This window comes from Balaenoptera borealis (assembly GCF_965194805.1).
Source record: "Balaenoptera borealis genome assembly, chromosome: 15".
NCBI classification, from domain to species: domain Eukaryota; kingdom Metazoa; phylum Chordata; class Mammalia; order Artiodactyla; family Balaenopteridae; genus Balaenoptera; species Balaenoptera borealis.
Genome location: NC_138871.1, coordinates 11535005 through 11555787, shown reverse-complemented (window position 1 = coordinate 11555787; position 20783 = coordinate 11535005). Strand labels below are relative to the sequence as shown.

The following is a 20783-nucleotide window of genomic DNA, read 5'->3' as shown; positions in this document are numbered from 1 at the left end:
GCAATGTATCAACTGGGAGCGGACAACCAAAAGAATGAATCTCTAATGGTGGAATTTGGAACCCTGTGACATGTGATCACAAGGAGAGGTTTTGGAGAAGGGGAAACGTTCTGAAATGCCATAGCCCCCCCTCCCCACAGGCAACGAGGAGGCCGAGAGCCATCGTGGGGGAAGAGGGTGAGGCGTGGGGTGTGTTAAATGTTCTCCCTTTCTTGTCTCCCCAGCAAGGCTGTTTCTCTTCCTGGGGGAAGGCCACAGAGTGGGCAGTAGTGTTGGGAAAGGGCCCCCACTTACGGGATCCCCACATTGCTCAATCTCCCCTCCTTCCCCAGGACCACTGGCTCTCCAACAGCAGGTCACAGAAATCTTGCAAAGTGACCCAGGACAGATGTGCTGAAAAGTCAGACAAGGATTAGGGGTGAGATTCCCCCGACTACATAGGACTTTGGGTGAAGGACAGTTTCACTAGAATTTTTACGGCTTAGGGATGCACCTACCTGTGCTTCTGGCTTTGAGCTCTGGGCCTCAGGTTCTGTTACGTAATCTGCAAAGTGGGTGGGACACCCCACTGTTCTGTTGGGTGGGTTGATTGTGGCCCTAGACCAGGCTTCTGCTGCCTGGTGGCTGAGTGACTTCCTGCAGTGGCAACTCACCGCATTCTGCACTCACACGGGCCCGTGTTTGGTCTGAACTGAGTTCTCCCTGCCTGGAACCCCTTCCTGCGCCCCAAGGGCTTCTAGGTGGCCACGGATGTGCCTGTCAGGTATTCAGTCCATGGGTTGAGAGTCTGCGGGGAAGGGAAAAGGCTTGGAGACCAAGGAGAGAGATTAAATTTACTCCACTCCTTCCTGGTCATGTGAACTTGAGTAAGTCAGAATCTCCCTGGGTCTCAGCTCCCTCATCTGCAAAATGGGGATGACAATAGTTCCCGACTCACAGCGCTGCTCTGAGGATAAAGAGCCTGGAAGATGCTTAGCAAAGAATCCAGCACTCATCACTCAGCGAGCTTTCTTTCCGTCTGCCATTACTATTATTGTTATGGACGGTATTCTTGGGGTAGCTGCCCCACAGCCCACGGGACACGCCGTCACAGAGGGAGGGGTCTCCAATTTCCAGAGCCAGTCTGGTGATAGCTGGCTCTGAATTGAGCAATTCCAGTCTCACCTTTGGAAGATGCATTTTTATCTGCATTCTTATCTTAATTTTAACCATGAGTTTTTACTGCTTAATGTAAAAGTGAATCTGGTCAAGCACATAAGTCCAGTGGGACTCCAACAGACACAAACGTCAGGGAGAGAAAAATTAAACGGCAAGCTGCCTGCAAGTGTGGGAAAGAAATGCAGTCCCAAATCTAAGATCCCCTAGGCTCAGGTGAGGCTGCTTCAGAAACCTCCCACCTGTCTCTGCCTGGGAAACGCGGCAAACTGCTAAGAAAGTTCTGAGCCTTTAAAAGTTGGTGGTGGGGCTTCCCTGGTGGCGCAGTGGTTAAGAATCCGCCTGCCAATGCAGGGGACACGGGTTCGAGCCCTGGTCCGGGAAGATCCCACATGCCGCGGGAGCAACTAAGCCCGTGCGCCACAACTTACTGAGCCTGTGCTCTAGAGCCCGTGAGCCACAACTACTGAGCCCACCGCCGCATCTACTGAAGCCCGTGCGCCTAGAGCCCGTGCTCCACAACAAGAGAAGCCACCGCAATGAGAAGCCCGCGCACCGCAACGAAGAGTAGCCCCCGCTCGCCACACCTAGAGAAAGCCCGTGCGCAGCAACGAAGACTCAACGCAGCCAAAAATAAAATAAATAAATAAATTTAAAAGTTGGTGGTGGTAAGACTGATATTTCAGTTAGAAATTTAAATGTTGGAAGTTGGAGGGGAGGGGACAACCTCTACCCCTAACTGGGTGAGCAGGGAGCTCTTCTGGAGACCTGAGGAAGACCAGTGTCTCATAAATCCCAGGGCAATCTTTCTGCAACGCTCGGTTCTCACGCGGAGCCCTCTCTCTCCCTCCCCCCAGCGGACCGAGGCTTTCGCACAAACTGCTCGGCTAGACCAGCCCGGGTTCTCCCAGACGCCCGGCCCGCGATGCATCCGATGACAGATGGGGGGGATCTCACGCTTCTCTCTGAAAACTGAACCCCAGCTCCAGCCTCGCTCCAAGCCCCCAGGCCGAGCATTCCGGTGGAATGTGGCGAGCCCAGGTCCTCCGGCCTTGGCGTGGCCTCCCCTGCAAGCGGGACAGCGGCGGGGCGGGAGGGACACTGACCTGGGAAGCCCGCGGTTCGGGGCAGGCGAGGAAAAGCAGCAGGAGGAAGAGCGCGCGGGGACAGTTGGGCACCATCTTGCCAATCGGAACCTTTCTGCTTGGGAAGGGGAAATAACTTTGTCTGCCTTCCCTGCCGAGGTTGTCCCAAGCCGATGCCGCAGCCGCCCCTGCGGGGAGCGGGGCTCCGCGCGGCCCCGAGCGGCTCGGGCAGGGAGGGAGGCGGGAGCCCCGGAGCGCAGCCGGGCCCGCCGCGCTCGGGAGGCGCAGTCCCGGGTCCAGGTGCGCCGCGCGCCGACCTGCAGCCGCAGCGGCCAGGAGCGTCCGCAGCCGCCCGCACGAGACAATCGCTGCGAGGCGGGGAGGCGCCAGCCCCTTGGCCAAGGCCGAGGAGGAGGGGCTGCCCGGCTAGGAATGCGCCTGGGAGCGCGCCCAACCCGCGCGGCTCCCCGAGGAGGCCGGGCGCGACGCCGAGGACGAGCGCGGGCATCCTCAGCGCCCTCGCGGGGGAGGCGGCCGAGGCGGCGCGCACGTGCGTGCGGGAGCCCGGGAGCCCACCCCGCGCCGGGCCGCTGCTGACCCGCCCCTTTCCCGGCTGGAGACACTGAGGCGGACATCACCCAGCCGAAAGTGGAGCTTCAAACCCAGGTGTGTCCAACTTCAGAGCTCACGTGAGGATATCTTCCTCCGCGGCCTTCGGAAGACAGGACTAGAATGGCCAGGAGATGGGCTTCATGAACTTAGACCCAGTTCTCCACCCGAGTAGACTAGTGTCTTTTTCAACAATGCTCTCGGGGTACAAGAACACACACGCACGGTGACTCAGAATCGACAGCCCTCCTCATTTGCTGTCCTCCACTCCCCAAACGGAAGGAGAAACTCAGTTTGGACTGGAGGCCGGGTTATGGGAACACTGGATGCTTTGCTGAGGTCGGGTGGGAAATGCCGCTGGAAAGGGCAGACATGAGCAGTCTCAGTCGTTGCATCCAGGGGCTGTGGGAGGAACCAGATGGCCTCAGCCCCAAGCTCCTGGAAAACATTATTTAAGTTCTTACTGGAAGAATGTTTTCAGAAGGCAACACTGCAGATGTCATGGTGCACACCAAGTCTGGCCAAGCCTCAAATCTATTTTTCCTTTTCCGAATTTCATTTAGCAGAGCCCACTCAGAGCTCAAGGCACAGAGCTCAGAAGGCTGCAGCCTCAGAGCAGGAACTGTTTTCCTTTGGAAAGGAAAGTTGGGGTCCTCTGGAAAGCGTGGCGCCTGGTGCAGCCTGGCCACCTGGGCAGGAGTTACCCAGGAAATCCTGCTGGGTTGCCCCCTCCACCTTCCTGCCAGAGGAAGGAGAGCAGGTCTGGTACTCTTATCTGCATTCCTGGGGAGATGGCTTGAGAGAGACCTGGGCGGAAGATTGCTTTTCCCTGTCCAGGTGGAGGGCACTGGGCAGCAGTGACCTGAGCCCGGGCGGCCTGTGGAAATAGAGCTTTTCTGCCTTTGCTGTCTGTGCCAAAGCCCAGCGTCCCCCTCTCTGTCTGCACTCTCCCCACCCCTACCCCCAAGGAAGGATTCCTTCTGGTCACCGTGGCTGTGTTTATTTTGTATTTTATCCTACCTTGTGTTTACATGGCAGCCCCCAAAGCCAAGGCTTCTCAGCCGTGTATCCGGCTGTGCGCTGGAACCAGACATATGTGCACAAGACCTGTTCTCCTCTTGAGCCCTCTGAATGGATTCATAAAGCTGGAAGGCACTCCTGATTTCACCAGTGAAGAAAGTGAAGCCGGGAATGGCTGAGTGACTTGCGCATGGTTTGCAAACCCAAAGGTCTCCAGAGCAGGGCTGGTTCGAGCACAGGCTACCTTCTCCCACATTTTACTTAAATAATGCAATCATAGGATTTCAGGAATTTTATTTACAGGAACAGAGTTTTTCCTGTTTTTTTTGTTTGTTTGTTTGTTTGTTTTCTTCTTCTTCCCTTCTTCTTCTTCTCCTTCTTCTTCTTCTTTTACTTTTCAAGCATTTCTAAGTTTCAACACAGATTTTTTTTTTTCCTATTACCAATTTCCATTTGTTTCCCTTGTCCTATGGCTGACTTCTGTCTAGTGCTCTGGCATCTGCTCTGAATTAACCTTCTAAGGTCCCACTGCCCCAGCAGTACTGTCCCTTCTCTCTCTGTCCTCAACTGCCCTTGACCTGTGGTCATCAAGGCACACCCTCCACAGCCAGACTTGCCAAGGCTGCGAAGAGCAGACAGACCGTGAGAATAAGCCAAGTGCCCTCTATTCAGGGCTCCGAAAACTAACCTTTGACTTAATAAGATGGGCCTACCTCGATATTGTTTCTTCTGTTCCTCTATATTTCGTTTTCAAGAGACTATTCTAGAATGTCAGGGGATGAAGGGGGTCTAGATGTCTAAAGAAAATATTGTTAAAGCCTTTTGGCGGAATCAGTTGCCATCTCCTGGGCTCAGTGCTGTCTCTCTGACACACTCACATTCCCTGTGTAAAGTGGAAATACAAAATGGGGGAGGAAGTTATGCTGTAGGAATCTGTTTAAGACCCGATCAGAAGCAGCATCCAGTCTAAATCAGCCATTCCAGAGCGGTTTCCTGGGACCCTCACAGTGACTGACACGTCGCTTTTTCTCTTCCGGGTTTCTCGGGCTTCTCTGTGGCTGAATCTTGTCTGTCATCTCATTCTGAGCTGCTTCTCCCTCTTTGTCTGCTTCACTCACCTCTATCTGTGATTCTAAGTGTAATCGACCCCCACTAAGCACCTGCAAAGGGGCCCAGGAACAAAGCCCAGCGTGTGAGCCTGAGCCAAGATAACGGGGTAGGAACAGGGGGAGGGTGGTCTAGCAGGAGTGCAGTGACTTAGTCCAATTTACTCTTTACACAAATATTTATCAAGTGCCAGCTCCGAGCACGTCCCTTTTGTGAGGGGCTACGGGATGCTTTCACGCTCAATCTCGAGCCCCAGCCAACAAAATCGTGCACTCCTGTGTTGAACTTTGAAGACTGTCCGCTTATGTATGATGTCATGACAGCTAGAAGAGACTTTCCTCCCTACAAAACCGTTTCCAATTTTATAAAATGAAACTCTGTAGGAAAACAGATTCAATTGTGCCGTGATTAAAGACCAAACGCCAGTTAACATCTGCCAAAAGGGGGAAATGCTGCAAATCCATGAATGCCGTTCCACAGTGAAGTCCAAGTGCCTGTGGGAGGGGCAGAGCATGGATGCAGCCAAGGACACACAGCCCTTGAAATCAGACACACCTGGGCCGGATCTTACCCACTACATGTTGCCAGTGTGACCTTGCAACTCTCCGAAGCTTTGCAGGTCTCAGTTTCCTCAACGATGTATGGAAACAGCATTTATCTGAAGAATTATTAAGGGGTTTCAAAATGATGAATATAAAGTGCCTAACACAGTGCCTAGCGTATAGTGGTGCTTAGTTAAAGGGTCGTTGCCTAAACTGACTCATGGTCCTCCACATGGGGACAACATAAGAAGGGAACCAACATTTCCTTAACACCTGCTGTATGCCAGGCCCTCTGTTGAGCGTTTTGTGAATGTTCTTATTTATTCCCTCACAACCCAGCAAAATAGGTCCTATTATTATTCCCATTTTGCAGACTGGGAAACTGAGGCTTAGAATGCTTGATCACCCAAGATCAACATCAGGTTAGTAATCGGGAGAAACAGGATTTACACTTGGGTGTGTCCGGTCCCGAGGAGCAGGCTTTCTGCTGCATTAGGAACTAAACACAAGAATTTGCTCATTGTTCTCCTCGGCCAATGTTTGATATCTTCTAAGGCAGATATATCAAAATTAGCTTCAGGAGTAATTTTTCAGGAATACATTTTTACTGCAAACTGAGATTACACCTATACAATTAGGCCTGATTACAATAACCTCCAAGGAATTGTTGAAATTAATTCCTGGGTCTAGAATTTCATATGTAATATTGTTCAAAACAGGATGGCTTTGCCAGATGACTCTATTTGTCCCTCCGGATGCACTCTGCACCCGTTCCCACCCTGCCCTCTGCCTCGATGCCAACCTGCAGGGATTGCATCAGCACCCTTGGGTGCTCTGTCCTCTGGCTGCGTGTGGCAGGTGAAGGCGCTCAGTGGGAGGTCAGATAGAGAACGGTGAGGTCCTGAGCTTGACTCAAGCTGGCTGTGTCCCTCGATAGAAGATCACTGCTCCTTTCAAGGTGATCTGTTCCCCATCCCTCTCTTTCCCTGGGATTCCAGCAGCCCCTCTCCCTCTCATCCTCCTGGGTCCAAAGATAGGAAGAGCACCTGCATTAGAAGCCCTGGGATAGGGCACTCCCCTGGTTGGCATTTGTACATCCTGCTCATATCCTGTAAATAAATCATCTGCAAATTATACTAACTTGAGCAAGCCATCTCTCGGCTTTTGACTGATGGAGTGACCATTGGCAATAAGTTGAAAATATTTTTTCTCCCCAGAATTGTGGCTCTAACAGGAAATGAGGTGACATATACACATGATCAAGCTTGTGCACACACACTCTCTGGACGAGGCACTAAGAGGTTACTGACAATCTTTCCCCTTAGTAATACAATACTATTTTTGTCTAAGGTTGTAATATACCCAGTTAAAAATACCCCTATACCACCTCTTCAGACTCCCTAAATGCAGACTCCCTTGGCTGCGTGACCCAGTTCTGACTGATGAGATATAAGTGAGGTCTGGTGAGTGGGGCTTCCAGGAAAGCCACTTTCTTGATAAATAGAAACAGACTCAACTGGTGTGTGTCCTTCTTCCTCTTGCCTGGAGCATGGGCCCAATGCCTGGAGGTGCAGCAGCCACCCCATGACCATGAGGACCAGATGGAAGTTTAGAAAGAGAAAAGGCATATGTTCATAGTAGCAGTATTCTCAATAGCCAAGACATGGACACAACCTAAATGTCCATCGACAGATGAATGGATAAAGATGATGTGGTACATATATACAATGGAATACTACTCAGCCATAAAAAAATAAAATAATGCTATTTGCAGCAACATGGATGGACCTAGAGATTATCATACTAAGTGACGTAAGTCAGAAGGAGAAAGACAAATACCATTATAGTATCACTTATATGTGGAATCTAAAACATGATGTAAATGAACTTATTTACAAAACAGAAACACAGTCATAGACATAGAGAACAGACTTGTGGTTGCCAAGGGGGGTGGGGTGGGGGAGGGATGGACTGGAAGTTTGCCATTAGCAGATGCAACTATTATATAGAGAATATATAAACAACAAGGATAAACAACAAGGTCCTACTGTATAGCACAGAGAACTATATTCAACATCCTGTGAGAAACCATAATGAAAAAGAATATATGTATATGGGCTTCCCTGGTGGTGCAGTGGATAAGAATCTGCCTGCCAGTGCAGGGGATACAGGTTCAATCCCTGGTCCAGGAAGATCCCACATGCCGCGGAGCAACTAAGCCCGTGAGCCACAACTACTGAGCCCACGTGCCACAACTACTGAAGCCCACATGCCTAGAACCCGTGCTCTGCAACAAGAGAAGCCATCGCAATGAGAAGCCCACGCACCACAACGAAGAGTAGCCCCCACTTGCCACAAATAGAGAAAGTCCGCGCACAGCAACGAAGACCCAACACAGCCAAAAAAAAAAAAAAAAAAAAAGAATATATATATAAAACTGAATCACTTTGCTGTACACCAGAAATTAACACAACGTTGTAAATCAAGTATACTTCAATAAAATAAATTTAAAAAAAGAAGAAGAAAGAAAGAAAGAGAGAAGGCAGAGGGAGCTTGCTTCCTTAATGATTTCTTTGAGACATGCCAGTCCTGGGCCTCTTACTTCCAGATGTCTTGTTTGCTAAGAAACATAAATCCCTGTTTGGTTAAGCCACTGGTAGCTGGATTTCTGTTTCATGCAGTGGAACCCAAATCTATGAGTCCATTGGGATATAAATGATATAAATATAAATTTATATATAAATTTATTTTTATTTTATTTTTTTATTATTTATATGATATATATATAAATATATAAATGATTAAATAAATAAAAGGGGGGGGGACAACAACTCTTCCTTACAGAAAAATTACAATCAGTAAAAGTAGAAAAAATGTAAAAAATAGAAAAGTCACCTTTAGAACACTACAGTAATAATTGCTGCAGGTAAGATCCACCAATGAATGCTAAAATTAGTGGGTCAATATTTAAGCAGAAACAGGAGTTTTGCATAGCTTCAAAGTATCTCCCCCCAAATATTTACAAATATTAGAAAGGGAAAAATTTTAATTTACAGTGGATCAATGAGGCATATCAACATCAATATCTTGTACCCTCTGACCTGAGGCACAGAGAAAGGTGCATCACTTCTGTGACATTCTTGCCCCAAATGCATAGCATCAATCCAATCATGAGAAAAAAATGAGATAAACCCAAATTGAGAGACATACTACAAAATACCTAACTGGTATTATCAGGCAATGAAAGATCTGGAAGACAAGGAACTGCCCCAGACAAGAGGTGCCTAAGAAGACATAGTAAACGCAGTGTGGGATCCTGGAGTGGGTTCTAGAACGGAATATGGACGTTAGTGGAAAAACTGATGAAATATGCGTAAATGCTGTGCTTTAGTTAATGGTATTGTATCAAGGTTTCATTCACAGCTTTGACAAGTGTTCTGTGGTTATACGTTAACAAAGGGGGAGGCTGGATGAAAGGTGTAAGGGAACTGGACTAATTCTGCAACTTTTCTGTAAATCTAAAATTACCTCAAAAAGATAAAGAAGCATGTCTGTATGTTATAAAATTTGATTTTAAAATTTCATCTTATATCAATTATGGTAAATTAGGATATTCAAGGACTTTTCCCATTTTATCTAATTTTTCAAATTTATTAGCATAAATTATTGGTATTATTCCCTTTTTATCTTTTAAAAATCTGTCGGATATGTAGTGATAGCACCTCTTTTATTCCTGATATTGGTAATCAGGGCTCTCTCTCTCTCTTTTCTTTTTTTTTTTTTTTTATAAATTTATTTATTTTATTTATTTATTTTTGGCTGCATTGGGTCTTCATTGCTGCATGCGGGCTTTCTCTAGTTGTGGCGAGCGGGGGCTACTCCTCGTTTCGGTGCATGGGCTGCTCATTGCGGTGGCTTCTCTTGTTGCAGAGCACGGGCTCTAGGCACGTGGGCTTCAGTAGTTGTGGCACACGGGCTCAGTAGTTGTGGCTTGCGGGCTCTAGAGCGCAGGCTCAGTAGTTGTGGCACATGGGCCTAGTTGCTCTGCGGCATGTGGGATCTTCCTGGACCAGGGCTCGAACCCGTGTCCCCTGCATTGGCAGGCGGACTCCCAACCACTGTGCCACCAGGGAAGCCCATCAATCTCTTTTTTTTTTTTTTTACTAGTATAGGTAGACTTTCATTGATTTTGTTTATCTTTTCAAAGAACAAACTTTTAGCTTTGTTAACTTTGTTTGTTTAAATTTCATGGGTTTTGGATTTTTTAAAAAATTGAAGTATAGGGGACTTCCCTGGCAGCGCAGTGGATAAGACTCCGCGGTCCCAATGCAGGGTGCCCAGGTTCAATCCCTAGTCAGGGAACTAGATCCCACACACATGCCACAACTAAGAGTTCACATGCCACAACTAAGGAGCCGCCTGCTGCAACTAAGACCCAGCGCAACCAAAAAAAAAAAAAAAATCCTTTAAAAAAATGTTTGAAATATAGCTGATTTACAATATTAGTTTCAGGTGTACGACATAGTGATTCATTATTTTTACAGATTATATTCCGTTTTAAATTATTATAAAATAATGACTATATTTCCCTGTGGTGTACACTATATCCTTGTTGCTTATTTGTTTTATAATTAAGAGTTTGTATCTCTTAATCCCCTACCTCTATCTTGCTCTTGTCTCCTTCCCTCTCCCCACTGATAACCACTTGTTTGTTCTCTATATCTGTGAGCCCATTTTTGTTTTGTTATATTCTTTCATTTGTTTTATTTTTTGGATTCCACCTGTGAGTGATAACAGAGTATTTCTCTTTCTTTGACTTGATATTACACTAAACATAATACCTTCTAGGTCCATCCATGTTGTTGCAAATGGCAGAATTTCATTTTTTATGGCTGAGTAGTATTCCATTGTATACATGTACCACATCTTCTTTATCCATTCATCTGTTGATGGACACTTAGGTTGCTTCCATATCTTGGCTATTGTAAATAATGCTGCTATGAACACTGGAGTGCATGTATCTTTTTGAATTATTGTTTTCATTTTCTTCCAATATATATCCAGGAATGGAATAGCTGGATAATATGGCAGTTCTATTTTTAGTTTTTTGAGGCGCCTCAGTACTATTTTCCATAGTGGCTGCACCAATTTACATTCCCAGCAACAGTGCACTAGGGTTCCCTTTTCTTCACATCCTCACCAACATTTTTTATTTGTGGTATTTTTGATGATAGCCATTCTGACAGGTTATCATTCTGACAATGATACCTCATTGTGGTTTTGATTTGCATTTCTCTGATGATTAGTGATGCTGAGCATCTTTTCATGTGCCTGTTGGCCATCTGTATGTCTTCTTTGGAAAAGTGTCTGTTCTGGTCTTCTCCCCATTTTTTACTCAGGTTTTTTTTTCTTATTTTTGATATTGAGATGTATGAGCTGTTTATATATTCTGGATACGAACCCCTTATTGGTCATATCATTTGCAAATATTTTCTCCCATTCAGTAGGTTGTCTTTTCGTTTTGTTGATGGTTTCCTTTGCTGTGCAAAAGCTTTTAAGTTTAATTAGGCCCCATTTGTTTATTTTTGCCTTCAGAGACTGATCCAAAAAAAATATTGCTACAATTTATGCCAAAGAGTGTTCTGCCTGTGTTCTCTTCTAGGAGTTTTATGGTTTCAGGTCTTAACTTAGGTCTTTAATCCATTCTGCCCCCCTGCAGTATTGGGAATGTAGACCCTTAATTGTGAAGGCTACTGCTGAGCTGGGGAACAGAGTATGGTAGTAGGACAAATTAGAACACCACAAAGCTTGATGTTCTTACTGAAATTCAGGAATTTTTCTTGAATAAATGCTCCCTAGGTTGCTGCAAGACAGGTCAATTTCCAGAGTTCTAAAAAGGTTAATTCTGAAAGTTTTCACGAGGATTTCCATTGTTTTTATGATAAATTTTCAGAGGTCCATAGTCCCCATTTTCTCTGATGTCACCCCACATTATGTTTTTAAGCAGGCAGTTTACATGGTTGGACTCTAGCCAAACTTTGTCTCTTACGTTAGCAGAAATCTTAGTTTCATTTTTTTTAGCCTTAGATGGGTGTATAGAGTCTGTACCAGCATACATGCATAGCTGAGGGCAAGCCAGTGATTTGGGAGGTTTATACACAGAATACGGTTCTTACTTTCTTTGATTCTCTCTTTCAGTAATTCTATCACCTTCCAGCTGTTGTGGTTCTTCTAATTTCTGTCTTCAAGCTCAAGTAAAATTCAGGTTTTATATCTGGGTTTAATCTCCACTTGGCACAAACTGTGGCCTGCCCTGAGTGTAAAAGCCATAAAAATGGGAAATGCACCCAGTACAATTCCCTTCATCCAAGTGTTGAGTACCTTCCAGTGTCTCCCTGTTTCTGTCTCTCTCCGATGTCTTCAAAGTAGCTGTTATTTAAATTTTATCTAGAGTTGCTGTCTGCGGGTAAGGTTGGTTCAATAGAAGGTAATTCTCCATTATCAGAACTTGAAATCCACAAATACATTTTATAATAATAAATCCATTATTTAAAAAGCAATTTCTTAGTGAAAAGGCCAGCTTGTTCATTCCCTACTTAATTTTCTTTTTTTAAAAAAGAAAGGGGACTTCCCTGGCAGTCCAGTGCAGTGGAAGTCTCCGTGCTTCCACTGTAAGGGGCGCGGGTTTGATCCCTGGTCAGGGAACAAAGATCTTGCATGCCATGCAGTACGGCCAAAAAAATAAAAATAAAAAAGAAATTGAAAAAACAAAAAGGAAGATAAAATTTAGAATAGAATATTTTATTATCAGTATGTTCAGTAGCATTAAAAATAAAATAGACACTGTCTTTAACTCTCTGGAGTCTACTATGCCTCAAGGAAATGTCCACTTATCAAATTAAGAACCAGAGAATCAGAATTATGACTCTTTATGTAGAGACAAGAATTTGGTGACTAGAGTGAAAGACAACACAGTAATATAAAATGACGTAGCAAGGGATAACCAAATCATAGAAAGTATATTTCAAGTTTTGATGTGCAGTTCAACCTGCCTGTGGCACCTCCCTCCCTCTGACCCTGAGGATCCAGAGTTGAGAAAAGCAATCTAGGAGACAGGCTCCCACTCTGGCCTGAGAGACCTGGGGCCAAGGAAGCTTTCCTGGTTCCTTATTTTCTCATCTGTATAATGAGCTCAGAGGCCCCTTGGAGCTTTCAAGTTCTAATTCTGAGAGAGACTGGAAATATACCAAAAGGAAAAGTTTTTTTTTTTTTTTTAATTTATTTTTTGCTGCATGGGGTCTTCATTGCTGCGCTTGGGCTTTTCTCTAGTTGCGGCGAGCTGGGGCCACTCTTCATTGCCGAGCATGGGCTTCTCATTGCGGTGGCTTCTCCTGTTGCGGAGCACAGGCTCTAGGCTCGTGGACTCAGTAGTTGTGGCTCACGGGCTCTAGGGCGCAGGCTCAGTAGTTGTGGCACATGGGCTTAGTTGCTCCGTGGCATGTGGGATCTTCCCAGACCAGGGCTTGAACCCGTGTCCCCCTGCATTGGCAGGCGGATTCTTAACCACTACGCCACCAGGGAGACCTGAAAAGTTTACCTGAAAAGTCTTTTTTTTTTTTTTTTACCAGGATGGTGGTACTCTTTGTGTACATTTAAAAATTTTTACAAAATTTTATCCCTAAATTGGCATTTGGTAAGTAAAAGTAAATGAATAAAAATTTTGAAGGCAAGAATTAGAGGCCAAAAATAGAGATTAGCCCTCTTCAGAGACGTTACTTTGGCACCATCTGCTGGATAGAGTTTAAAAGCATTCCTGTACATAAACTTGCACTGCAGCTTCTTCTTATTTCCCAAATGATTTAAAGGAAATATTTTCAAAATTATTTACATCCGAATTCAGTACCATACCAGCTTATGTTAGTAGGAATTTAGCTGTTAATCCACTATTACTGAAGGGGCATAGGACATGCCTTGGGTAACTTCATTTTTTTTTTTTTAATTTAGTTGCTGATTCTTTTATTCAGTATTAATGTATGTCCACCATGTGCCAAAAAGTGGTGTCACATGATTTTGGCAGAGACCACTGTTGCTCATGGAATACCACAACTCTTCCATATTTCCCAGGAGTGCCCCCTTCCCTTGAAGGTCAAGTGAGAGGGAAATGAGCCCTTGTGCTTTGGAACACCAAAAATTCTGTGTGCTTCCTTCATCCCTCATTTCTCTGCCAGAGAGACTCAGAACCCGTATCAGTTTTCTATTGTTGCTGTAACAAGTTATCACAAACTGGTGTCTGAAACAATTCAAACTTATTATCTTACAGTTCTGGAGGTCAGAAGTCCAATATGAGTCTCCTTGAGCTAAAATCAAGGCGTGAGCAGGGCTGAGTTCCTTCTGGAGGTCCCCGGGAAGAATCTGTTTCCTTGAGTTTTCCAGCTCCTTGAGGACACCTGCATCCCTTGGCTCATGGCCCCTTCCTCCATCTTCAAAGCCAACCATGGTGACTCAAGGGCTTTTCATAACACATCTCTCTGACTCATGTCCTGTAGTCACATCTCTCTCTGAGTCAGTTGGGAAACATTCTCTTTTTTTTTTTCATTGGAGTATAATTGATTTACAATGTTGTGTTAGTTTCTGCTGTACAATGAAGTGAATCAGCTATATGTATACGTATATCCCCTCCCTTTTGGACCTCCCTCCCACCCATCTAGGTTGTCACAGAGCACCGAGCTGAGCTTCCTGTGCTTTATAGCATGTTCCTGCTAGCTAGCTATTTTATGCATGGTACATATATACAATGGAATATTACTCAGCCATAAAAAGGAATGAAATTGGGTCATTTGTAGAGATGTGGATGGACCTAGAGTCTGTCATACAGAGTGAAGTAAGCCAGAAAGAGAAAAACAAATATCGTATATTAACACATATATGTGGAATCTAGAAAAATGGTACAGATGAACCTATTTGCAGGGCAGGAATAGAAAGGCAGACATAGAGAACGGACATGTGGACACAGGGAGGGAAGGGGAAGGTGGGACGAATTGGGAGATTAGGATTGACATATATACACTACCATGGGTAACTTCATTTTAATACACGTGAAGAAATCTTAGAATGTTTGAATTTCGTATGGAGTTTGTTTCAACTGAGTCTCAGTAGCATCTACCACAATCACTGTTGCTTTTTTTTTTTTTAACTGCTGCATTTTTTTTATACTAACCTTAGCTGTCTTGGGAAGGCCTGTACACCAGGCACTTTATTTGTTGCTGCACACGGGCTTTCTCTAGTTGTGGCGAGTGGGGGCTACTCTTCGTTGCGGTGCACGGGCTTCTCACTGTGGTGGCTTCTCTTGCTGCAGAGCACAGGCTCTAGGCACACGGGCTTCAGTAGTTGTGGCACGTGCGCTCAGTAGTTGTGGCTTGTGGGCTCTAGAGCGCAGGCTCAGTAGTTGTGGCTCACGGGCTTAGTTGATCCAGAGGCATGTGGGATCTTCCCAGACCAGGGATCGAACCTGTGTCCCCTGCATTGGCAGGCGGATTCTTAACCACTGCGCCACCAGGGAAGTCTGCACCAGACACTTTAGATACAATATCTTAATCCTCTAACAGGCAATCACATGTTTGTTAAATGAAATTTCCCTTCTCCCCAGGACTTTGAGGACAACCCTTCAAGGACGCTTCTCAGCCATAGTTGGTATTATACCAGTTTTGTCACTTGTCAGGAGGGTGACCTTGGGTAAGTTATTTAACCACCCTCAGTTTCTTATCTATAAACTGGCTATACCTCCCTCATTGTCTACTATGAGACCACAATGGTTAACAAAGCCTGGCACTCTCCAGCACTCCCAACACTTCCTGAATTGTAATCACAGTCACGACAACAGACCCTGCTTTTCCTCTGGGACTACCCATCCTGACCACCCCCCAAGGCTGGGAGAATTCCCATGAAGAAAATCCTCCACGTCCCAGCTACTTGGGGCCAGATGGATTTTATTGATTAACGGACTCAGCTGTAATCTGAGAACACACTTGTTTCTAAAGTTTCTGATATCATACAGCCTAGTTATGGCCCTTTTAACATATTTATTTCTCAAAATGTTGACCTTAGAAAACTGGAAAAACACAGAAAGGCTTGAAAGTCTCCCCTAGGCCAGTGCCCCCAAATAACCTGTGGCGGAAGCCTTCATTGTCACCAAAATCCATCCTCTCCTTTCACAGTTAGAATAGCAGGCAGGGATACGGCTCGCATCATTTCCCAGTCCAGTTGGCAGTTTGGTGTGGCCACGTGACTGAGTTTTGCTAATGGAATAGGCTAAGAGGTGATGGGTACCACTTCTAGGTCTAGCCCCGCAAAATCCCCAGGCTGGAGCAACTCTCCCCTTCTGCTGGCTGGATGCAGATGACAGGCCCCAGGAGGCGGTGGGCCCACAAGATGAAAATAAACCTTGGGCCCCTGAGGGACTGTGTGAGGAGGGTTGCCCTGCTCACCTCTACACCTATCCTAGCACAGTTACAAGGTCAAGAAATAAATTTTGTCTACACCTACTGAAATGTGATTGAATTATTATTTATTATTAATTACAGCCTAGCTGAACCTGAACATTCATCCTGAGTGCCACTGTGATGTGTTTTCACTCAGTCCTTTCCCTACTTTGTGTTTACATAGATGAGTTCACATATGAGACTTTGTATTATATTTCTTACAAGTACATTTCTGTTATCATATATTCTTCATAATTTAATGGTTGTAGAGTATTCCATAAAGTAGCTGGTAAACCATAATTCACTTAACCATTCTACTGTTGATATTTAGTTTGCTTCTTGTTTTTTCTCTACTTTGCATAATGCTATAATAAACATTTTTGTGCAGAAGCCTGATTCTATATTTTGAATCATTTTTAAAAATGTCACCAGAACTGGTATTATTCAAAGGTTATGAAAAGGTTGAACTTCTTTTCACAAAGACTGAATCAGTTACATTACCATCACTAATGATGTGCTCATTCCATCAGACATTAAAAGCAAAAGGATTTTTACAAATACTTAACAGCATAAACATATCAACTTGATTTTTTAAAATTTCCCCTTTTATTTTGCATTTCTTTGATCACTACTGAGATTGAACACTTCACGTTTGTTAATTAGTTGTACCTCGTCTTTTGAGAATTCTGTTTATGTCCTGCCATCTATTGGAGTTTACATTTCCTGTAGATTTAAATAATCTTAGCACTCATAAATCCTATCAAGAATGGATCATCCAAAATTTCAGAAAGCATTTTATTGTCAGAACAAATATTAAGGCACAAAAATACATCAGTTTTTTCAAACAAAAATCTTTGAAATAGTTTTGTCCTATATTCAGAGCAGCTTCTTCCAAATTATATAATTTAACCTTTTAAATAAAAATATATAACTTCTTAAGCCCCTTTCTTCCCAAATACATGTTTTCCTAGTTCTAAAGAAGTTTCTTATTGAGCTCCTGTGTTATAAATGTACATTTCCTTAAATCTAGTTTTGTCACTTATATACATTCGCTATGTAATTTAGTACTTTAACCAACATGTTACACTTCTTTCTTATAAGGCATGGTGTTTTGTATTGCTTATCGCATGCTGTTGATCATACAAAGACACAAGTACCAAAACTAGGGACTTATAAATCTAGCATAATACGTCTCATAAACCAGTCCTGTATGGCCTAGTGCAATAGACTCAAATCCCTTTTGAAAAAAGGATATAAAAATCAAACTTTTACACTTTCATGTACACATATGTCTTTTATACTTTCAGTCTTCACATTACAGTAGTGCAAATATACTGCAGTAGAGGGGGAAAGTCAGTACTCTCTACAGGATATGTGAAAGATTTTAAATATTATTTTCTTTACAGGAAAAGTAAAAAGTATGGGAGCATCTTATCTCTTGGGCTTAAAAAATTCACATATTCATCTATTTTTCCTTACTTTTTGAAATAAACTAACTTAAAGCTCCACTAAAGCAGATACTAATACTAATCTAACTCAAATCATGAAAATTCCCTTTTAAGCAGATTTCATACATCACATAAACCTAACATGAATTGCATAATAAAAACACTTAAGCATGTTGCCTAGGAACACATAAAACTGGACTCTTATTCTCAGATCCCTGCATTAATAGGGAAGCCCATCTTGATGGCATCCTAAGAATAAAGTGATGTGATAGCCTCAAAGATCCTGATGCCCAGTTTCTGGAAACTTTGTGCAGAAGCGGGGATGACGAGTTGTACGGTGGCTGTGAGTGTGACTTCTTCCTGGGGTCCTTCGTCAGAACTACGGCTACAGCCCCAGGGAGTCCCTCCTGCGCACACGAGGGGGCCAAGAAGGCCCTCTGTAGGAATACTCGATTCAGCTCACGAGTCACCAACAAACACAACTGCCACTGAAGGTGACAGACCCAGTATACGCCCCTTGAAAAACATTTCTGATGAGGTTTTCAGGAGAAAATACTGCTTTCTGTGACGAGGAGAAAAGTCTGCATTTCGGTGTGCACCTGAGCCATACCGGCAGCATCATTATTCTTGCCAGCTGCAGACAGAAGTGTTTTTATAAACACTATCAAGGTTATGTGAGAAGCATTTTCCCTTATTACTACTCAGTTACCATCAACTCCCCACTCGCACTCCACGACATCTGCAGCTGGAAACCCAGGAGTCTACATTTCAAAATTCAACTAGAGCCCTATGAGTTGGGGATCAATCTGCTTCAAAATCTGGGGACTGGTATTAGATACAAATGTTAGGAACAAGAAGGCACTGGTCACCTCCAGCTCTGAAACAACTGGGCTGAGGGTAGAATACACCAAAACCAGAATGGACATAAATGCTGGGAAAGATGGTAGGTGGGAGCCCATTATTGTGGCAGAAACGGAAACAAGGAAGGGAGCCCACACTGTTAGATGTTCTTTTCTTGGGAAGGATGTCCCAAACCTTTCTCAGTACAACATGGTCAATATTCACTATTGAAAATAAATTTGCAAGTATCTTTCAAGAGGCATTACTACTAGAAAGCTTTTTTACTACCTCCTATGAAATGAGTAAATGAGAAACCAATTCAGAACGCAGGCTTTTGAAAGAAATCATTTTGTTTTGTGGCTTCACAATGAAAAAAATCAATGAAAGGTTATGATTCAAGTGCTTGTACTGGTTAAGACTTTAATGCTTAATCAAAAACTCTGAAGTCATCCTCAACTCACAAGGTTAGAACTCCTTCAAAGAAAGACATATAGGATTCTAACTTTAATTCCTATTCTAAATGTTCACTAGGCTGTATCTTTGGTCAGGAGAGCAGCAAAACATTCACTATTTCCACCATACTATATTCAACTGCTTTTCAAGTTTAGAACGTTCTGCATTAAAAAAAAATTTTTTTTTTAAATTTCAAATTACACATTACATATATAATGTAACAAAATAATGTATAAAACATGGTTTAAGGTTAAAAAATTAGTTACAAGATTAATAGTGATGTACTATGCAGTTAAATATATATTTTATTATGAAACCAAATATGCTAGGATTACATAGAAGGTTCTAGTTTCCTCAGGGTTCACTGGTAATGAGCCTCTCAGCTCGCCAGGGAGGAAGTGCTCTGGTGGAGCCATGTGGCCAGGGGACCCCATCTGCCCCAGGCATTCAGCAGCAGCACACAGATATCTGGCCTGAGGGAGGGGACAGTGGCAGAGCAGATCTTTGGAAGTGACCTCTCTCCATGTACTGTGCTCCCCTGAGCTCAGACAGAGAAGACCAATGCTATGATCTGATGTGTGTGGTGATAATTACACACAAGGGCTTTGTGCAGATGTGCATATACACAGGTACACACACACACACACACACACACACACACAGCAAACCTAACCATATAAACATCTTTATGTTCCAACGTTAACCAAGTTTTACTTCTTATCAAATTGCTTCAGCATGACAATCAAAGAGAATTATTACTGCATCTATTAACTATAAACCCAAGAGATGGAGACACTGCTTTACCACACCTCAGAAGAATCACATCACCTGAATCAAACAAAGGTCAGTGGAAGAACAGTAGGAGTATCGATGTAAAAAAGTTGTTTTAAATTGTCATATTTCCCAGGAAAAAAAAAGAGAACCCAAATCCACACGCCTGCCACCCATCAGCAAAGGGCATTTGGGCACCTATCTTTATTATAATACTTCTCTCAGGTCATTGCCAAGTCTAGGCAATTTAATGGACATTAAACTGGCATTCAAGAGTCAGCTTAATAAGGGTTGCAGAACCCTCCCACCATCTGAATTCTTAATTTTAGTACATGGATTTCCAAGATCATGCAATAAAAACTTATTGTACTATATCAAAACAAAGTTCTCTTTTAGTCTTGAGGAAATCCTTCACTGTTATGTAGGCTTCATTTATGTGGGTTCCAATCACATTATTTTTTCTGAAGAGAACATTTTTTCTGCCATTTCAGATCTGGTCATAATTTCCTTAAAAAAAAGGGAAGATATTCATCAAAATTTTGATGCTCCTTCCAGGTCCTAACACAATTCTCTATAGCGCCTCTACGAAGTAGTCACAGTTTTGTGGGGTACACGCCACGATATACACAGAAATATTAGATACAGAAAATAAAAACCATATAATCCAGACTTCTAGTAATGGAGTATAATCAATTATCTGTTAAGTTCAGAAAACTTTAACATTTCTAATTCAGAATCACCAGTGTGAGGCAGGGACAGAGCTAAAATGGATTTCTTAGGCATAGAGCTCATCTAGGGATTTGCCTGACTTTACCAGTTTAGGTATTTTGGAAATTACAAATCAATTATTTATCAAATGAATACTACAAATGCCCTTTTAAAAGTAATTCCATGGTATATCTTTCCGTAGAGTTATAAATCCTGGAGTTCAACGGTTTTGTAGCAAGGTGCGTATATACGACAGCCTCAAAACTTCCCATCCCGCTATGGCCAAATCCCCACGCTGACACCAGCCTTCTCCCTGACCTTTCAATGAACAGAGCTGTAGCTTCTCTTATATTCTACAGCCACCACATAAATTACTCCTTAGCTACCACTCATTTCCCGCTACTCTTCCTCTGTATAAACTGGTGGACCCCACGTCCATCCTTTAATCCTTACAATTCAGACTTCATCCTGTCCTGGGCCACCCTGCAGTGTCCAGATGATCTATAACTAATTTTTTTCCCCCAAAAAACCTTCCTAAATTCACATCATCTATTCAAATGTCCTACT

General features: G+C 43.7%; 3 protein-coding genes across 6 annotated transcripts in view; 1 reads left to right on the top strand and 2 right to left on the bottom strand.

The window, feature by feature from the left end:
• Window positions 1-2642, bottom strand: part of FBLN7 (fibulin 7) — a 48390-nt gene extending 45748 nt beyond the window's left edge. The window contains exon 1 of one of the 2 annotated variants that reach the window (XM_082357875.1): window positions 2262-2642. In XM_082357875.1, the coding sequence (XP_082214001.1) occupies window positions 2262-2336 (75 nt within the window). In that variant the 5' untranslated portion in view covers window positions 2337-2642. Of the gene's footprint in view, window positions 1-294; window positions 720-2261 lie in introns of those variants that run through there. The other variant, XM_082357874.1, reaches the window with a different exon arrangement.
• ZC3H8 (zinc finger CCCH-type containing 8) overlaps window positions 1-20783 on the top strand; it is a 198893-nt gene that overhangs the window by 92145 nt on the left and 85965 nt on the right. The gene's annotated exons all lie outside the window — the stretch shown is intronic.
• TMEM87B (transmembrane protein 87B) overlaps window positions 16778-20783 on the bottom strand; it is a 48195-nt gene continuing 44189 nt past the window's right edge. For all 3 annotated transcript variants that reach the window (XM_082357866.1, XM_082357864.1, XM_082357865.1), the window contains one exon: window positions 16778-20015. In XM_082357866.1, the coding sequence (XP_082213992.1) occupies window positions 19956-20015 (60 nt within the window). In that variant the 3' untranslated portion in view covers window positions 16778-19955. The remainder of the gene's footprint in view (window positions 20016-20783) is intronic.